At 49.2% G+C, this 20,116-nt stretch overlaps 1 protein-coding gene and 1 non-coding gene across 21 annotated transcripts in view; both read right to left on the bottom strand.

The window, feature by feature from the left end:
* Positions 1-7,550: 7,550 nt before the first annotated feature.
* LOC119449503 (uncharacterized) overlaps positions 7,551-20,116 on the bottom strand; it is a 205,141-nt gene continuing 192,575 nt past the window's right edge. For all 20 annotated transcript variants that reach the window (XM_049665248.1, XM_049665253.1, XM_049665258.1 and 17 more), the window contains one exon: positions 7,551-8,407. In XM_049665248.1, the coding sequence (XP_049521205.1) occupies positions 8,032-8,407 (376 nt within the window). In that variant the 3' untranslated portion in view covers positions 7,551-8,031. The remainder of the gene's footprint in view (positions 8,408-20,116) is intronic.
* On the bottom strand, positions 19,292-19,364 carry Trnak-cuu (transfer RNA lysine (anticodon CUU)). The gene has a single exon. It is a non-coding gene; the product is annotated as a tRNA-Lys (tRNA).

The raw sequence follows: 20,116 nt of genomic DNA, 5'->3' as shown, positions 1-20,116 counted from the left end.
ACTGAAGGTACACGTGGGACTGGTGGGGCGCGAAAGAGAGGAAGCGCGGCGCGAAAGTCGCCGCCACGCTACTTGACAGCGAGTGAAGCACGAGACACACGGTGCGATTTTGCTTGCGATCCGTCGTACGACGCGTCGGAGTCCGACTTGCCGCATACGACGATTCGGGACACATGGTACGAACGACGTGCGATGCGTAGCTCCGCCCACAACCGGCGGCCCTGCATGGACGCTCGGAATACTGCGGAACTTCGCAAAGTGAAGACAGACGTATTTGCACAGTTCTCTAGTTTCGCACAAACGATCACAATAAAAACGCGTCTGTGCGAGCAGCGTAGACGTGTTTCCGCAAAGCCGCGTCCGCAGTGTGGGCTCCGTCGACAGCCGCCGATGGCTAGGAGCTGCCAGGCCTAGCTCGCTGGGCCGCGTCGAATCCGAGACCGGTGTCGCTTGCGACACGACCGCTTGTAGCTCGTAATAAACCTCCTACGTCGGTCAGCACAACGTGCACACAGTTATGTCGCGCTTAAATTGCGATACATTTCATTTTATCGGCGCGGACGAAAGCGAACGATCAAGCCAGGCGAGCTTGCGATCGCTGGGAGACGGTATATAGGCCTAGCTCGCTGGCCGTCGGATCCGGGGTCGACAGCCCTTGCGATCCACCCGCAGCTCGTTATAAAGCGCCCATATTCGTAAAGCGCCCACACCCGAAACCCCCTCCCCGTCAGTGCGCCATTGGGTACAGTCTACAGTGCGCCTGTTCAGCCAGTGCAAAGCATTGAGATAATTCCAGGTTAGACCGGTTCTGCTAGAAGACATTTAATCTTTTTGCTGATGCTGCGGTCTCTAAACTTTTGCTCCCGACTTTGCGAGTACGTCCCTCAACAACAAGCAGAAGGGCGACGCTTTTCTTATCATATGTCGCACCAAGTTGCTGATTCCAGCGAACGGTACTGTGGTTGCGTCCGAGTCAAACACAAAGGGTGACAAGAATAGATAGTGAAATGAGTCATTACAATATATGGACATTTGTATATACTGGCCGATTGCGCCGCTGGTTATCAGCAGGCGGCATTTGCTATTGGCGTTGTAGCACCGTACGATCGTGCAGTGCGCTGGCGAGCACTGCCACGGGAACTGTGAGATTACACTTGAATTAGGGTCATTACTCGGACACTAATATACGGCCGAATCAGAGCTATTGGGTCTGAATTCATAGCTAAAAATAGGAATGAGAAAGAAAAGAAGCTGTACGCGTGCGGTGGACGTTATCAACCATTCAATAGGACACCCCATGCATGATCCATAATGACATAATTAAAAGAACATCGCTTTTTGGATTACAGAAGCTAAAAAAAAAAATCTGAACAAGGTTATATGGGGAACGACACATAAGATTTGCGTAAATCTACATTGCGGAAGAAGTTTCATTGAAATTTAAGTATTGGCACCCACCTGGAGTGTAGCACCAATAAAATAGAAATAGACGCGTTAACTCGGCCACATGGAGGGGGGGGGGGGGGCAGGTTACAACACCCCCCCCCCCCCTCCCCCCGTCGGTGCACCACTGGGCAGCAGTTTGCAGGCCGAATGCGAATTAATCGACAAGTCGAAGCGCAGGCAGTAAAGGCGTTAGTCCAGGGTTCATATTCCGGACCAGGATGAATTTTTCCTCAACTGCGAATCTTTTTTTCTTCTTTTTTTTTTTGCATGGGTTTTCTTCATAGAGATAATAAGTTTGCCCTTTCAGTATCACGGGGAACGATACATTGTTTTTAATACTGCTCAGAATCGAAAGATGGAATGATCTGAAAACCGAGAAGTTTGACAAGCAATGTAGAAGTGACCGCGAAAAGCGTGGAAACAACAGCGCAACTATTGAGAAGCCATTGACAAGAGGGGAAATGGGCTACGTGAGAGCCGGCAATCCCATGACAACTTAATCGACGCTAAGCCCTTCCCCCATATAACCATCTATAACACGTGCGCACATGCCACAGAGACACAAGAAAGCAGCAAACACGAACAGAGGAAGAGAGAGAAAGCTTTTAAAATAAAACGCAGGAATTTCTGCCTGCGTGCGCGCACAGTAGCCTATTCGTGATACCAGAGTGATACTCTGCATAGGGAAGGGGATTAGGGATTGAAATGCCAATGAGAGAGAGGCGAGGAAATAAAAAGGAGAAAGAAAGAACAGGCGACGAGAAAGGTGACCTTGGTATTTACGTGTGACGCTGCAGTGAAAAAAAAAAAAAGATAATTCTAATGCGTCTAAAGCATTTCCCAGAGAGAGAGACATACGAACTTTAATGATATGCCCAGAGCTCGTCAAGCAAGTCACTGTTGCCTGAGCTCAAATTAATGAGGTTGCTGTCCGCGAGAAAATCGTGTAGGGCAAAGATGTGGTTGATAAAAAGAAAAAAGAAAGAAGAAGAAGAAGAAAAAATGCAGAGACGTGCGTGTGATGAGAACCGACGCGACTCAGTGTGAAGTGTCGACTCAAGAAAGAACCACTCGTCTCTTCCCATTCATGCGTGCGGAAATGACGCGAGAGTACACTGCGCGAATCACACGGGACGATATCGACCGTTCGCACATGTGAGCAGTGACGTGTGGTGTCCGCGAGGAATCAGGAAGAAGCAAGCAAGCAAAGAACGGCGACGCACGTGCGGACAGATATCCGAACAGCTCATTGTTCTCTCCGTACGCTCCGGAAGCTGGAGATGTGTCGTGAGAGGAGGGTACCACGGACGCGACGAGAATGCCAATGAGGTGTACACACAACCACCTCGACGTTAGAGAAATTATACATGCACGGAAGAGGACGCTCGAGTGGAAGCAGACTATATACGCTCCGTTCGACGGGGTTCTTTCTCTGGACGCGGGTACACAGATGCTACGTTGTATGTTCGTGTAACTTTTCAACCTCAAGGGCGGACGTAAAGAACACTTTATACACGCGTCACTACCTGCGCGGCTGGACTATGGTGGTGTCCTGCCTCTGCATGCTTTCCACTCTACTAAGAGGCATTTCTAGTACTCCTGCGGGATATCAATTTTAATGAGTTCGATAGTGTGATTTGGGTGTAACCGTGTGTGTTTGATTGTGCGTGTTCTTTCTTTTCCACCACTCACTTTCTTTCATCCCCCATCATCACTGGAGTAGCGTGCCAATCCTTCCGCTACGCTAACCTCTCCAGTTAATATTAAACTCTCTCTACGGGCGTCCGCACGTGCTCATATCTAGAGCGCTTTAGCGGTGCTCTGCGAAGCAATTAACGCAAGTTTTTTCTTCTTTTTCTTTTCTTTTTCTCCGGCTTGAGAATTCTCGTGTGCAGCAGCATACACACCCACGAACACGGGAGCCGCAGGTATGGCGCACAACATTGTGGTATCGGGTTCCATACACTTTGCAGCTGCTGTGGAGGCATGCTAGCTCTTCATTTTCTCTGCACTTCGGCGCTCAACCGCTGTAAACAAGGGCGCGGTGCTTTCACGTTCGCGGCACCCTTCACAGTCTACACGCCGGGTGGTACATATGCGAGCGTGCTCTCTGCGTCAGCAAAATAAAATAAAATAAAGAAGATGAATGAATGAATGAATGAGACGCTCACATGGCCTGATATGCTGAATTGCAATCACAGATTCGGAGCACTTCTGAACAAAATGTTCGGATGTTTTTCGAGCACGTCTGTCCTATGTCACAGGGCAAGCTTCAGGATTAAAAAAATAATAATAAAGTCTGTGCTATGCAAGATCAAAAGTGCGCTGGTTGCGAGTCCCAATGGCAGGCTGAGAGCTGATCTCCAGTTCAGAATCGCCCCATGGAGCGATCGAGATAATTCGAATCAATTCGAAAATTTTGAAATATCAGACACTTAATTGAATCGTATGGGATCAAATAATACTATCCGGCTCGTACCCGAAACTACGAATGGTCGCATGATCGCGCGGGTTCCAGTTGACGACTAAAATGCCTAAATTTTAGCAGAATGGAAATTGTGAGAATGGCATTTTTCGTATTTAAGAAGCGCAACGCAAAATTCGACCTTAACTCCATATTCACCTTTAGTGCTTCTTTAACCCAACCTGCTCAAGGTGTTCTTGCTATCGTTACTATATATAGAGAGAGAAAAGAGGAAGCAAACAAGACAGTCAGCCACGAGAAAAATATATTTTGTCTTCTGCAATCAAAACAATGTGCATTAACACAATTGTGACCGAAGTCAGCTATACATATACATGCATTTGCCGTCAAGAAAGAAAGGGTATTGAGGTGCTCTTCTCTTGAGCCCTACCCGACATCAGCTTAGAATAGTGTAGGTGTAGGCCAGTTGGTGATTCATGATTTGGGAAGTTACCGCGAAAAACCAACGAGATGAAGAAAGAAAGAAACAACACTAAGCGGTTCGTGCTTCACGTTGTCCCTTTGGTGGTGGTGGTGGTGGTGATGTTGAAGCAGGCGGGGTTAGCCTGGCATACATAGCCGGCACTTGTTCCACCTGATCCTCATATAAGATCCTCATGTGAGGGGTGTGTCACCAGGGCGATCTTTCTTTCTTCGTCTCGTGTGTTTTTTGGGGTAACTTCCCAAACCGACATCAGCCTTCCGTGTTCAGTTTAGCTCACAGCATGCACCGACCTGGAGAATGGAGTGCTGGTCGATGGTAATACTTGCAGGCCTTCACAATGTTACGCAATCCTTCCACGCTGTGCCAATAAAGATATACAAAGTTTTGAAGTTACAGTGCCTGCGTCAGCTTTGCTATACTGTCTGATCACTATCAATGATTAGGTACTGTTGGCCTTGTTGATTCAGACTCTAATAAGATGACGTGAGCCTTGTAGCTTCAGCAACACTTCATGTACGAACTTAGTGAGAGAGAGAGAAAAAAATATTTACAGAAAGGCAGAGAGGTCGGCCTGAGCTGTAACTTGCTCTGGCCTGCTACTCTACACCGGGGAAAAGGAACGGGGAGGAAAAGGGTTAATGAATGACGATGATGATGATAAGAGGAGGAGGTGTGTATATACAAGTTTACAACGTTGTGGCATCTCTAAAGCCGTGCGTCCAGCCCAGTGGCTTGTAGAAAGACTATAGCAGTACTGGTTATCAGGGCTGCGCTGTTTGCATTGGGCCAAGGACCTATAAGAAACTCGTCTGATAGGGGCCTCTTATCGACTTTTGCAATTGAAGAGATCAGTTTCTGTCGTTCTTGCGCGTACGCGGGACAAACGCAAAATATATGATAAGGTGTTTCTGGTACCTGGCAGTATTTACAATTGGGGCTAGTGTCACTGCAACCAATCATATGTCTATAACGATTCGTGAATGCGACATCAAGGCGAATCCGGTGCACCATGCTTGTTTGGCTTCTTTTGAGATTGTGAGGAATGCGGTATTTCATTTCTGGGCCTCATTTATGCACTCGCTTGTGTTGACGATCTGGTTGGGTCCAGTGCTCCAACGTACAATTTCGTATTATGCAACGAAGTAGGGCATTTGTGTCTGTTCGTGAGAATGGAATGTGTACTTCAGTAACATTATTTAAAGCAGCTTTCGCTTCAGCGTCTGCCTGTTCATTCCCTATCACGCCACAGTGTGAAGGTATCCACTGAAAGGTGACAATATGGTCATTTCTATTTGCATGGCCGAGAAGCTCTGCGATTTCTATAGCCATTGAATAATACGGGCCCCGCCTGAGGACACAGTCAATGGTTTGAAGAGCTGGCTTACTGGTTACGAAGATTGTCTACGGGCGCACAGAAGCAGTTGGAAAATCTCTCTTCCAGCGAGGACCTCCCTTACTTACAAACTTCTCCAACGATAAATAAAAGAGGAATAGAACAGAACGTCCATAAGCGTGCCTTGTAAACTATACCGGCGTAGCAAAACGTTTTCTTTGGCGAGTTTGCCCACCAATAATAATAATAATAATAATAATAATAATAATAATAATAATAATAATAATAATAATAATAATAATAATAATAATAATAATAATAATAATAATAATAATCCTGTGCTTGTGTAGTTCAAATCCAGCGCTAATGCTGCTCCACTAACGCGGAACCAGGGGAAGTGCGAAGCAGTGATGCGTCGGTGTTTCCCTTATGTTATTATTCTGCCATTCTTGCACAAGTGAGGAGGAATCCAGCGCTTAATTGTGGGGTGGTGGCGCCCTCTCTTGCGCTGCACTGGTACCAGACTGGCATTTCGGAAGCGAATTTCACGAGTTTCTGCTAATTCCTGCATATCCAATGCGGGTATGCGCCACACATGATTTTATTATCGTTAATCGTGACGTAACTGACGAGCATGTAATGTTATTGATATCATGACCTATCAGACATGTAGGTCATACATTCGTACTCTTCCATGCCAATTTTGGTATATACCAAGTGAACGAGACGCGAGTTTTCGGCAGATCTTGTTTTTGTGCGTGAGCACGACGACATGACATCACATTAGACGCCGACAGCCCGGACCCCTAAAGTGATTCGCCCTTAAAAATCGTAGAGCGAAAAAACAAGGCCAAAGAATCCGTGCGCAGGGCGGCCTTGTGCATTGTGCATTTGTCCTTGTCTTTTCGCTCTATGATTTTTTTATTCGTCAATACCAGCGTAGCGTGGTTTATAGATGACATCACCAATTACGGGAATGAGGCTGCCTCAAACCATGGACACCATTGCAAGCTCACTCACAGACTCGCAAAAAGAAAGAAAAAGAGTGGGAGGAAAACGCAAACGTTTCATCCTTGACCATTGCGCAGATTCGTGTGAGCGACGAGCTTGGCAGAGTAGGCTCGTAAATAGACAGCGTGTTGTTTTAAAATATACTTGTTTGTAGCATATACATGTATTTTCAATGAAGCACTTAATTATACAGGGTCATCTTTCCGGGAGTTTCAATATACACTGCTCCTTGTAACAATGAAGCGACTATATATAGAGCAAAACATAAACAGTGGCGAAAGCATTTTTATTTAAGTAATTGCGTGAATTTTTTTTTTTTTTTGTGTTTCAAAGCTCAAAATTTTATCATCACGTGGACATTGCTTTTGCATTGAGACAAGTACACTGGTGAAGCTGCTTCGAGCACATTTGCGTTGGATGCGTGTTTACTTGCAGAAACGTATTCTTGCGATTCCATATCAGCGAATGCGTAGCTCGAGACCATCAGCTTCCTTTCCACAAGTATAAACGGACAGAATATACATAGAATAGAATCCCCTTGGACCAGGGCCCTTGAACAGTCGTAGCCAACCGTTTTTGTCCATGGCGCTGCAAACTGCAAACACAAACAGTTCGAAGGTGCAGGGACAACTTATACATTCATTTTAAATCCTCAGTGTACTCCGAATTGTTTTTTAATTAAATATTAGAAGCAGCGAGCAATTTTAGTTCAAACAACCGATATCACATGCATGACGTACTGCAGTTTCGCTGACTTAAGCGAGAAGAGAAGCTTCTATAAATTCTGTCATATATTGCAGCTTCATCTTTGCTCGTCATCACCGACGTCGTCACCAACGACACAAGATGAGTCGTTTCTTTAGTCGCCAAAGTTGCGAGTTTTTTATTCAGTCAACAGCACACGCAACCACGCACTTTCGCCCTCGCGCCACAAGGAAGCATGAACAACAGCGCGGTACACTTGCGAAACAGTGAGCTTCGACACATCGATGGCTGCCTGAGCCATGCGAACTCTCAAAAATAGTGTCCACACCTTTCTTCACACTGTCGCTGGGGCACAGATACAAGCACACGATCAACAAACAAGGCAGCAAGTCCCGGCACGTCCGTCCATTTCGGCCAACTATAGAGTTGCCTCCGAGATCGAATCATCGTTGTGGCACGGCCTCTCACCGATCTCGGAAGCCATAATTGTTGCCACGAATGTTACCCCTCGACCCGTTTGAAAGCCCCGCACAGGGCCAGCACTTTGACCCCAAGGCACGCTCGGCAAAAAGCACACAGTTTTTGTTCGAGGCGCATTTGCACTTTTGGTCCTACACTGTACGTGCGCTACGCTGCTCCTTGACTGCGTGATGTGGACTGAGTGCTGACCGCCGTTGTGGCATTGAGTCTCTGCGTGGACGACCAGGGCATCGCCGTCGAACGCTGAGGCGATCGAGGTGGCCCCGCCGAGGGTGAGGCGGTTGTCGCAGACGACGAGGAACTGCGCGAGGTCGTCGTGATCTTCGTGGACAGGTCTCGGCGCACGGTGGGCGCGTGCTCGGCGTCCGTGTACGGCCTCGAGTAATCGTCGCCGATGAACAGGTCCAGGTTGCGGTAGCTCCTGGACTGCACGTTCTCCCTGTTGTCCGTGTACGGCGCGTACAGTCTGGGCAGCGGCTGCCGAATCCGGGGCGCGATGCGAGATCGTCCCAGCTGCTCACATCTTGAAAGAAGAGAGAGAGAGAGAAAGGAAGTGTATTGGTAATTGCGGAAACACCTGCCTGAGGTGCATACCTCTATCCAGAGCACTCAACGGAAGACATCGCCGCATACTGCAGCAGGAATACCGCACCGACCGTCAAATAATGCCTCCTTGTCCCCTACAACTCGGTAGAGGCGATACAGCACTCATATAAGGCAGGCACTAAGCGTTGCAGAGCCTCAACCACATACTGCACAGAAGTCGCCACCGCCATGATTCACCAGGAATGTAACGCCTATCTCTCAGGTACAGCGCACCATTTACTGTACAAATTAGGTGCGCCACCTTTATGGCCTCAACGCTCACACTTTCACCTGAAGTTACAGCTAAGAATGAATATAGCTGGCTCCACCACGAAGACACCGCTGCACCACTTCTGAAGCTCCCGCTGATCATGCCCAGACGGTCTCGAAGTATGCCTTCCAAGTATACGAAGGTCTGAACCCATCTTGATGCCCCTCGGACTTGGGTTTCCGATTTATGAATACTCATAACTATTTCCCTCTCTGGCCGGTGCTGGCGGAATGGGAAGAGGGAAAGAACATTATGGCATTAGAGAGCATTATAAAGGGAGGAGCATTATGGCTGACTTGGACAGACTGGCGAGAGGGCATACTTAAAGGGAGTCCAAACCCTTGGCCTTTACTTAGATTTAGGTGCACGTTAAAGAACCCCAGGTGGTCCAAATTATTCCGGAAAGTCCACTACGGCGTGCGTCATAATCAGAGCGTGGTTCGGTTAATTTTTATTTTAATATATAAAACAGAAATGCAGTTGACGGTACAGGTGCAGCTTGACGAAGGTGCAGCGTAGTTATGCGCTGCCTGTATTGTTTTTTTTTTTTCTGTAGTACGTTCATCGATGAGCTTCAGATGAAGTTTTCTAAGAGCTCCCGAATAACGCAGGTCAGTTCACGAAATGAAAGCATGTTTTATGTGGATCTGTGCTGTATTCGGGGATATACTGATGGTCGTTCCTGCACAGATAAGGTAAACAAATGCCGGTGAAAGTTGACTACCGGGGCGTAACGGGCGTTACGGTAAACGTCGACGCTGCACTTCAATATCGTGCGCATCAACGCGAAGGACTATGCATAGTCCTTCGCGGTTTTTCTCTTATCAGCTAGGACTGTCCAAGCGAATCAGTCACGGCATTGACTGCAAAACCAAAACAGTTGTTCACTCGTGTTTGAGACCTGCAAACGCAGAAGAGCGTGAAAACCTCGCTTATCTAATACTTGCACGCGTCGAGATATTTCTACCTGTTCAAGCTCAACAACACGCGACTGGTAATAGATACTACGCTGCATCCGACATGACACTATCTTTGAGTGAAGCAAATACGCCGCGCCATGCATGGTTCTATATGAATGAGAATCCGCCAGCAGTGCTTGCAAAGATTTTCCACAATAAAAGTATGCAAAGTAGTTAGCAATTGTTGTAAAGCCGATATAACGCGGTAATTTTTCTTTGCTTTTTCTCTGGTTCCAACTACAATCCGCTATGCCGAACAAATGATATGCCGCCTATTTTTAATACAGCATAAGTTGGTAAAACAGCTATGGATATTCATGTTCTGTGACTTCATGTTCAGCTACATGTTCTGTGACTTCTCTCTCTCCCTTTTTAATAGTGATACGTATATTTAGAAATGGTGCATGGAGGCAAAGTTCAGTGTGATGCTGTCTATACTATTGGGCCCTCGCAGCTGATTCTGCACTTGTGCCGGCTATTTCTTGGGTACGCTAAGGTCGCGTATACGCGTATCCGCATGCGGCCCTTGGGTTCAACATATTTCAAAATGTTGTGAATGCTTGGAAACCTTTGTAGTTGCAGCAGGTTGAAAGTATGATAACGCATCACCCCCTGTACACCTCATAGCCCCAACCTCTCTTTCCAGTAGCGTAGGTGAGGTGCACGGCACATGTTGCACCGCATACAAATTCGATACAAGGACAAGCAATGAAACGAACATTAGAAAAAAAAGCAAAATTATAACTTCAAGCACCGCATGTGCTAGCACAACCCTTCAAATAACAAAGGCCCGTCGTGGTAGCCCAGTGGATATGGCGTTGCTCTGCGCTGAGGTTGTGGGTTCGGACCCGGCCGCGGCGGAATGCATAGGGGTGGAATGAAAAAAAAAAAAAACGGACAAGTTTGCACTCGGCCGTGCAGAGCTTAGGCACAGCGAAACTGTCGACCCTCAATTCTTACTGGCTGCTACTGCTAGGTCTTAAAGGGACACTCAAGCAAAACAATAAATTAACTTAGACTGATAAAGTATTATTTGAAAACTCTGCTGTCGTTAATTACACTGCAATAGGTCAATTATTAGAAGAGAAAATTAAGCTTGTGGGAAAGCGCGACTCTCGCGCGTCCCCTGATGTTGTTTTCCCCGCATAGCTCGCGTCTAGCGCCAGCGGTGGTCGTAGTGGCTGCGGCACATTGTGAGAGATGGCGCGAGTGTCGCGATGCTAACGCCACCGAACGGCGGGGTGACTTGGGAGAAAAAGGTCAAAGGCGCTTCCTCTTTGGCTTGGGATCGGCGACCAACACGCACGAACGCTTCGCGCGTGCGCCGGCCCGCTTCGCGGGACCGTCTCGCGAGGCTAAGAGCAGGACACCTGTATGGACGAACACGGATCGTTCGAACGCGCTACCGTTCGCGTGACCGTACACGTGAACGACTAGGCGATGGTGTCATAGCATGGGGCGAACATATTCGCTCGCTGTCGGGTCGCGGTGAGTCGGACTTCCTTGATTTGTCGCGCGCCCATGTGAATGTTCAATTGGTTGTAATTCGGCTAGTGTGCATTGGTGTATGAAAGGCGCAATAAATGCCCTTGTGATTGTTTGCACTACTGTATTGTCGTTCCTTTGTCCCAAGAGCATCCGTGAGACCCCACAAGCTCAAAGTAAAATTTGTTGAATTTCGCGCGGTAACCCCAACGTCAGCACTTCAGTGTGACGTCACAACTTCTAAAGTAATTTTTCGTATTTGGGCCACGTTGGCTCAGTAAAATTTCGCGAAACTTGCCATATTCAGTCTTGGGCTCCTTTAGAACACAATGTAGTCAATATTTACCGCTAAAAAATTAACTGGGACCTAGAAGACGCTGTCAAAATCCATGACGTCACTGCGGGAACTTCAAGGTGGCGTCGCAACTCGCCTCTGTGTTTTTCGTTTCTTTCTGGCTTACCAAGCGGCTTCTCGCGGTAAGAGTGGTGTTTTCGGTATTGTGGAAGGGTAATCTACTGATACAGAAGAAAACATATTTCCCTTTAGTGTCCCTTTAACTTGGTTTAACTTAACTACGCATGTAGGGAAGGTATTCTCGAGCGATCATTTTCGGAGGTACCTTCCCTTTCGCGACATTTCACGTGACTAGCGCTGGACGCGTCAGCGCCTACGAGCGACAGCATTCCTGGCATGCCACAAACGCAGGCAGGCTAACCAAGGTTAGCACAGTGCGAGAACGCTGTTGCTTGCAGACGCCGAACGCGTTGGATGCTAGCCGCTCGATATCTAGCGAAAGTTGACACGACTAGCAGCCCCTTTTATGGCGAACTCCGAGGCCAAGCGCATGCACACTGGCAGGGTGTCGGAACGAAACGTTTTTCGTTCCGGTTTTCGTTTCGTTCCACAGAAAAAAGTTCCGTGCCGTTTTCGTTCCGGAACAAAAGAAAAAAACGTTCCGTAACGGCTCATAACGTTTTTTTTTCAATAAGAAAAACGAACAAAATACTTAATATAAAAAGTATCTCTTTAAAACAGCAAAAGATACTGAACTAATACATAAAAATGCAATAATAATTGTTGGGGTTTTACGTCCCAAAGCCACGATGTGACTATGAGGGAGGTCGCAAAAGTTTCGAAGCAAGGACACATCAAAAACTCGGCATTTATTTTCTCTCAAGTTTGAATCCCGAATTTTCGTCAAGGAGGCGCACACGATTTCAGAAGCAGCAGGTCACCAAGTGTACTCGCCGATAAGCGAGACTGCTGCTCTGACAAAACGAACTTGAGTGCCGAAAATGCCCTCTCAACGCTGACTTGTGTGGCTGGCACACCAAGGGCCACTTGTGCTAACACGTACAGCTCCGTACAAACTCAAGCGACGACAAAGCCCTCTCCACGACGGCCTGTGTGAGAGGCACGCGAAAATCCGCTTGAATTTAATACAAACAGCTATAGATGCCACTTTTTTCGTTTCCTGTATTATTTCAACGCATCTTTCCTTTGAAATACCTGCCCGAGATGCGAGCTGACGTTGAACCCCGAGTTATGCATTATTGCTCACGTTGCATGACCTCGGTTGTACCGGATCGCAAAGTTTTCCCGTGAACCGAAAAACGATAAAAAATATTTCGTTTTTGATCCGGAACGAAATAACAAATAACGTTCCGGTTACGTTTTCGTTCCGGTCAAAAATATCGTTTTTTTTTTCGTTTTTCGTTCCGTTCCGACACTCTGCACACTGGGCGAAAGCTATGCACAGTGTACGGGCGGCGCACAGCAGACGACACGCCGGGATGACGTCACGGCGCATGCGCAGTAGCGCGAGCTGGCGGGTGCTCGGCGGAGTCGTGTCTGTGTTGGGCGAAGCCAGCGCGCACCTGCGCCGGCGGTTACTAGGCAACGCGAGGTGACATCATCGTTACTGCTTCGGCGGATGCGCGGTCAGGCAACGCGGCTGGCGTCGTCGGCAGCAGCTCTGCGCGTTGCCTCGTTGGTGCTGCTACAATTTCTTTCTCTAGCTCGCTCTCATTTTCTCTTTCCTTCTCCCGAGAATGCTGTCCTTCCTTCTCCTTAATGTCCCATGTCAAGGCAACATGTGCACGGCACGGAGAGGAGGTGAGGTACACGCCGCTACTCGAGGTGGTTGCTGGGCAACGCAGTGACGTCATAGCTCGGCGAGGTTTTGCGGCAGCAGGTGTCACTTTTTACGGTTAGCTAGACCAGCTTCGCTGTTAAAAAAAAGGGAAAAAAAAACCGCTAGTGTACTCGTGTACCGTGCATTGAAATCACGTTAAGGAACCCCAGGTAATCCAAATGAAACCGGAGCCCTGAATACGGCAAACAGATCGTGGTTGAGGCACGTAAAACCTGAGCAATTACTTTTAGCAAACTAGACATGACTGACTTTCTAACACATTTAGGTGACTGCCCCAAGATTAGGAAGGAATGTTCTGTGCTCAAACAAATGGTACGGGACAGTTCCACCCACAAGGAGGCCGCTGAAGCAGTGCGACGTAGACGCCGCCGCCGCCGACGGTCCTCACGTAGGACTGCGCCAGCTTCGAAAAATGCGTTACCTCTTCAAGTAACAAAGTCACCTGCAGTTCCCAGCGCAGCAAACGCTGACACAGGACGGCAGAAAACTACGAGACGTCTCTCTACAGATGAATGGCCACCGCTTCCAAGTACACGACCTATTGATACGCAGCAGCAAGTGCCACATCCAGTACAGCAAGCTGCTCCATCGGATGAGGTGCGACATACAGATCAGCAAGTGGTATCGCTACTGCGATCCTTAATGAATGTCATTCGCGTGTTGCTGAGCAACATGCACACAACGTCAGCCACAAGTGCACTGCAAGTACTGGACACACTAAGTCCGGTGCTGGCAGCCCTTGAGTAAATCATGGCTCACCAGCAGCTGTCTTTTCGAGAGGAGGTCCGAAAAGCAGCAATCTTCCAGTGGAATGCCCGGGGACTACGATCGCGCATCGCCGATTTCCGACGGTTCGTGTACGCCAACAGGTTTCCCATCATCATCATCTGTGAGCCGAATTTATCGAACTCAATCAGGCTATCCGGCTATGAATCATTTATGTCATCAACTAGTGGTGAAAAAAGCAAGGTTATGGTGTTTATTCGCCGTGACCTCACTTACATTTTTCAACCTGTGCCACCTCATGACGATAACCAATACGTATGCTTAACAGTAAAGAAGAAAAGACTTACCGTCACTGTTGTTGGTGCGTACCTATCACCATCAAGTAGATTTGACTCCAAAAGATTACGAGATATCCTGTCAGCAACGCCTGATCCATGGATTATCATCGGGGACTTCAACGCACATCATACAATCTGGGGAAGTACGAAAATCAACGCGAAAGGCAGAGCCTTGGTATCATTCGCCTCCGACAGCGAGCTCTGGGTTTTAAATGACGGCAGTCCTACTTTTTTACGCGGCTGCACATACAGCAGCTGTCTTGACTTGGCCTTCGTATCACGAAGTCTCGTCAGGCGTACAGGATGGTTTACGGACATTGAAACGCACGGGAGTGACCATATTCCCACATATGTCAAGTTCAGAAGACTGTCGTCGTCGAAATCAAGTGATACCATCCGAAGAGTGGACTGGCCCAAATTCCAGGCTGTTATTGAAGACCAATGTCAAGATAACTTATTACATAATTTGGAAGAAATAATCAAAACCACAGTGCAAGACAGTACACGTACTCTAATGCGCTCTTCGAAATTCACTGAATTTGACGTAGAATTAGAGCGACTTCGAGCTATACGGCGACGTGCCGAACGTAGATACCGACGCACGAAGTCAATGGACGATCTACGGACCGCTAGACGCCTACAAAAGAAGATCCAGCGCCGGTTAGATAAGCTAGAGTCACAACGCTGGACTGCTTTCTGTGAATCGTTGGACCCTCGCAAGCCCCTATCGCACTTATGGAGGACGGTGCGAGGGCTCAGGACGCCACCCGTACAACAGTCTCCATTCAAGGCTCTGGCCCTCTTCCAACAACGACCAGATATTGAGGTCGCAGAAGACTTCTGTGCCAGATTATCCGGGCAGCACACAGCTTCCAACAACTTATCACGTTTCATCAGCTTCCCGGCACCACGTGACCCCCGCATGGATCTTCCATTTTCAATCCATGAACTCAAGGCGGCGCTAGCTTTGTGCAGACACACGTCGTCACCCGGACCTGACGGAATTTCTTACAGAGCTCTGTGTCATCTCGGTGAGCGGGCGAGGAGTGTTCTTCTTGAAATCTATAATGAATCCTGGCGAGCTGGCACACTTCCCACAAGCTGGAAGACTAGTCGCATAGTTCCGCTACTGAAGGCTGGAAAGTCTCCGTTGGAACTTTCTTCGTATCGCCCGATTGCATTGGCGAGCTGCGTGGGAAAAGTGATGGAGCGGATGATCCTCGGACGCTTGGAGTGGTACTTGGAATACCACAACGTCTACCCAGATGCTATGGCAGGATTCCGACGCGGCCGCTCGTCGATTGATAATGTCGTCGACCTGGTTACCTATGTTCAGAACCAAAAAGGGTGTAAACGTCTGTGCGCTTCTTTGTTCCTCGACGTCAGAGGTGCGTACGACAACGTTACACATGAATCCATCCTCGCCGCTCTCGAAGAGATAGGCCTCGGTGGTCGGATGTTCCGATGGATTCATAGCTATCTCTCTATGCGATCTTTCTTTGTGAGCACCGAGGACGGCCGCACTTCTTTGCATTACACCTACTGTGGCGTCCCCCAAGGTGGCGTACTGAGCCCTACGTTGTTTAACCTTACGCTGATTGGTCTCCTTCATCACCTTCCAAACACAGTTAAATTATCAATGTACGCGGACGACATATGCGTTTGGGCGTCCGGAGTGACACGCCTACAGCTGCGTGCCAGGCTCCAAAAAGCTGCCACTCAGACTGCACACTATCTCCGAAATCAAGGCCTGGAGATTTCATCTGACAAATGTGCACTTGTGGCATTTACGCGTAAGCCTATGACGCATTACAGTGTGTTAATCAATGGTCAGATGATACCATTTGTACGGTCATATAAATTCCTGGGTGTCATTATTGACAGAGACGTTTCATGGAGCCCCCATGTATTGTACATGAAAAAACGGTTGACAGGCGTCTGTCACCTTTTGAAATTCTTCGCTGGAAAGACCTGGGGAATGTCGACAAGCGCTATGCTTCGATTATATAGAGTACTTTTTCTTAGCTTCTTGCGGTACAGCTTGCCAGCATTGACTAACGCAAGTACAACAAGCCTACGTACTATACAAAGTGTGCAGGCCCAGGCGCTGCGGATTTGTCTAGGTCTTCCTCGAAGTGCGTCAACGGCGGCAACTATTGCAATCGCCAGAGACCACCTCATAAAGACCCACATCGCAGTTGAAGCAATACGAATGCACGTAAGGCACCTTGCACGGACTCCTTGCCACCATCTAGCCTCTCTACCTGTCGAGAGACCACACGCCTCGTTCTGCCGAATGATATCCGCACATCGTGAGGCTATACCATCTTGCTTCACACCTGCCGCGAGACCTTCCACTCCTCCTTGGTGCCTCATTCAGCCAACGATCATCCTGACAGTACCTGGCGTCCGGAAAAAAGCAGATATGTCATCGCCGGCTCTTAAACAGCTTACCTTACTCCTATTATATGAAAAGTACCGGAATTACACCCACATATACACCGACGGTTCCGTCTTGCAGAACAGCTCTACCGCCGCTGTCGTTATCCCAGAAAAAGCCACCACTATCAAGATGAAAACATCTCACTTGACAACGTCAACGGCAGCAGAACTGGCAGCGCTTCGAGTCGCACTACATTTTATTAATGATGAACCAGCACACAAATGGTCCGTTTTCTGCGACTCGAAGGCGGCACTGCAGAGTTTATTGTCAGCCTTACGGCGCGGTCCACAGGAACAGCTGGTTTTCGAAATCACAGAGGCCATACATCACCTGACTGAAAAAGGACACGAAATAATCTTTCAGTGGCTGCCAAGTCACTGTGGAATTATTGGCAATGAACGTGCCGATCAAGCTGCTCGTTTAGCTCATGAACAAGACAACCGCCTATCGATCCCGCTGTCTAGGACAGATGCTGCAAGGATGCTCCGCCTGCTTGCACGCCAATGCACTTCATCAGACTGGAATAAACCACATTTTATGCACGCCCGATTATACACCTTAGATCCAACCTTAAGCCTTAGACTTCCAACAAGACTTCCCCGAAGAGATGCGACCCTTCTGTGTAGGTTATGGTTGGGCGTCGCGTTCACCAATGCCTACGCGTTCCGCATAGGGATGGCCGACAGTGCAGCATGTGACAATTGTGGAGACGCGGAAACGATTCGTCATGTTCTTTGTCAGTGCCCACAATACAGTGTGCAGAGACAATCGCTCTCCGTCGTGCTGAACCAGTTGGATGACCAGCCGTTATCGGAAGAAACAATTCTGCAACATCTACGCGACTCAACATCGCATCAGAAGGCCGTGCAAGCGCTCCTGCGGTTCCTGAAGTCCACTGGCCTGTGTGAACGTCTGTGACTGGAACGCCCCCTTTGTTACCAATGCCTGTGTTTTTTTTTGTTTTTTTTTTCGCTCTCTCTCTCTCTCTTTGCACTCTCTCCAACCCCTTTATCCCCCACCCCAGTGTAGGGTAGCAAACCGGAAACTGACTTCTGGTTAACCTCCCTGCCTTTCCTCTCTCGCTTGCTCTCTCTCTCTCTTAGGTGCCCCTTTTAGTATTGTAAGGAACGTGTTCTTGGCAGCAGACACCACGGCTTCGGGCAGCTTATTTTATTACCAGTGTATGGGGGAATAAAGACGATTTTAAAAACTATATTTTGTAAGCAGATTTCGCGAGGGCAGGATGGCAACTACCGCGGTTTGTTCAGCAGGGCCGGTATTTTGTCGCGATGCGTTATGCTTTATTCTATGCTAGTCTTACCATCCACCGCTCACGGCCGGCTGATCCCGTTGATAACGTGAGCGGACCGTCGCTCTGGGGCGGAATCTTATAACGGTTCCGAATGCGAACCGGTTCGCTTCGCCGCTTACGTCACTAAATAGGTCAATCCAAAGTCGGAGATGGAAGACGGGGAGGACGCGACCAATAAACGATCGAGAGGGCGCCGCCTCTGAAGTGTACGTCATCATATGACGAGTTAATCGAGGAATTGCGGAATGTTTCTTTTTGCTCAATAAATATGAAATGTTAGTTAAATATTGTCCTCAAAGTTTTCATGTATCGTCGCGTGTTGATTCTTTTATTGTACATTATGTAATATAATATTACCATTTGTTTAACTGTTCGTCGCCAGGTGGTAATCCACGCGTTAAAAATTGTAACCGCTCGAATCAAAGGAAATAGCCACATCACCGTAAGTTGGGCGGAAATTTTGAAAGTTGGTTCTTTATTCTATGATGTATAGTCGGGCACAGCCATCGGGCGGTTCCCTTTGACAGACGATAATTACGCCGAAACTCATTTGTCAGCTTGTGGGGATTATGGAAACCGATAATTCCGCACGTCCAGAGGCGCGCCAGGAGACGCGAGTAGAGCAGACGCTCCTTGCACGGTTCTCCCGCTCGGGAAGGCCAGGCGGCTTCCCGGCGGCGCGAGCTCACCCCCTCTTGTCGAACCGGTCACATACGTAGACCGTCACGTGGCCGCGGAGTTCCCGCGCCCATTGGACCGAGCCCAGAACAAGGCGGGGCGGTCGCGAGCGGCGCGACCGGCGCACGCCGGGGACGAGGGAGACGACTGCGAGCCGCGACGAAGGACGGAGCTCAGGTAACCATCTTGTTCCCTTCCTTTGTCGTGCCCTACCTTGTTCGACCACGCTCGACCCCGACAAACGTCGAGGTCGACTCTATAGCCTGCTTCCAAGCGAATTCCCCCTGGAGCAATAAACCCTGTTTGTACTTGTTACACTATCGTGCGTTGTCGTGTTTCTGTCAGTCCTGCAACACCGAACCCCGGTAGTACAGGGCAAGCACAAGGGAGTTGGCCGTCAAGCCTAAGCCTTAGGGACAAAGGCGGCTTGAGAGAACCCGGAGACCACAACTGGCGCCCAACGTGGGGCCCGAACCCACGACCCTGAGATTAAGAGTCTCATGCTCTACCGACTGAGCTAGCCGGGCGGAATACTCAAACCCACGACCAGCCCGGGAACCGCGTCGGACCATCGCCACGTGGACCGGCCAAGTGGGGGACCAGCCGCCCCGAGTTTATGCGAGCGCGGCACCCTGGCGTGACCAGATGCGGGTGCCGTCCGCGCTCGCCTTGGAGAGTGTGCCACGTATCTTCAAGGGATGCACACTCCAAGACTTCGGGGCGGCCCAACCCGGCGTGGTCCTGGCCACCGATCCCGGGGCCAAATACTGCGAGGCCTGTGGCGGCCTCGTGGTAAACCTCGCCCGGCACGAGGCCTCGAGGCTGCACCGGGACCGTGTGAAGGCCGGGACCCCCAGGAAAGACCGGTCCCCCCACCGAGACGCGGCTGAGGTGCGGGCCCGAATGGCGCGGGACCCGGAATTCGCGGCGTTGGTGCTGGGACCGGAGCTGCCGGAGCTGCCAGAACCCAGCGCGGAGGCCGTCGACCTCGAACAGGAGGAGGCCTTGGAGGTCGACCTCCTGGAGTTGTGAGCCCACCAGGCTCAGTTGGTAACTTGAGCCCAAGTTACCATCGGTCTTAAGGGGGGAGGGATGTGGGGATTATGGAAACCGATAATTCCGCACGTCCAGAGGCGCGCCAGGAGACGCGAGTAGAGCAGACGCTCCTTGCACGGTTCTCCCGCTCGGGAAGGCCAGGCGGCTTCCCGGCGGCGCGAGCTCACCCCCTCTTGTCGAACCGGTCACATACGTAGACCGTCACGTGGCCGCGGAGTTCCCG

Source organism: Dermacentor silvarum, chromosome 4 (genome assembly GCF_013339745.2).
Source record: "Dermacentor silvarum isolate Dsil-2018 chromosome 4, BIME_Dsil_1.4, whole genome shotgun sequence".
NCBI lineage: Eukaryota > Metazoa > Arthropoda > Arachnida > Ixodida > Ixodidae > Dermacentor > Dermacentor silvarum.
The sequence above is the reverse complement of the archived record's forward strand: the minus strand, read 5'-3'. Positions and strand labels throughout refer to the sequence as shown.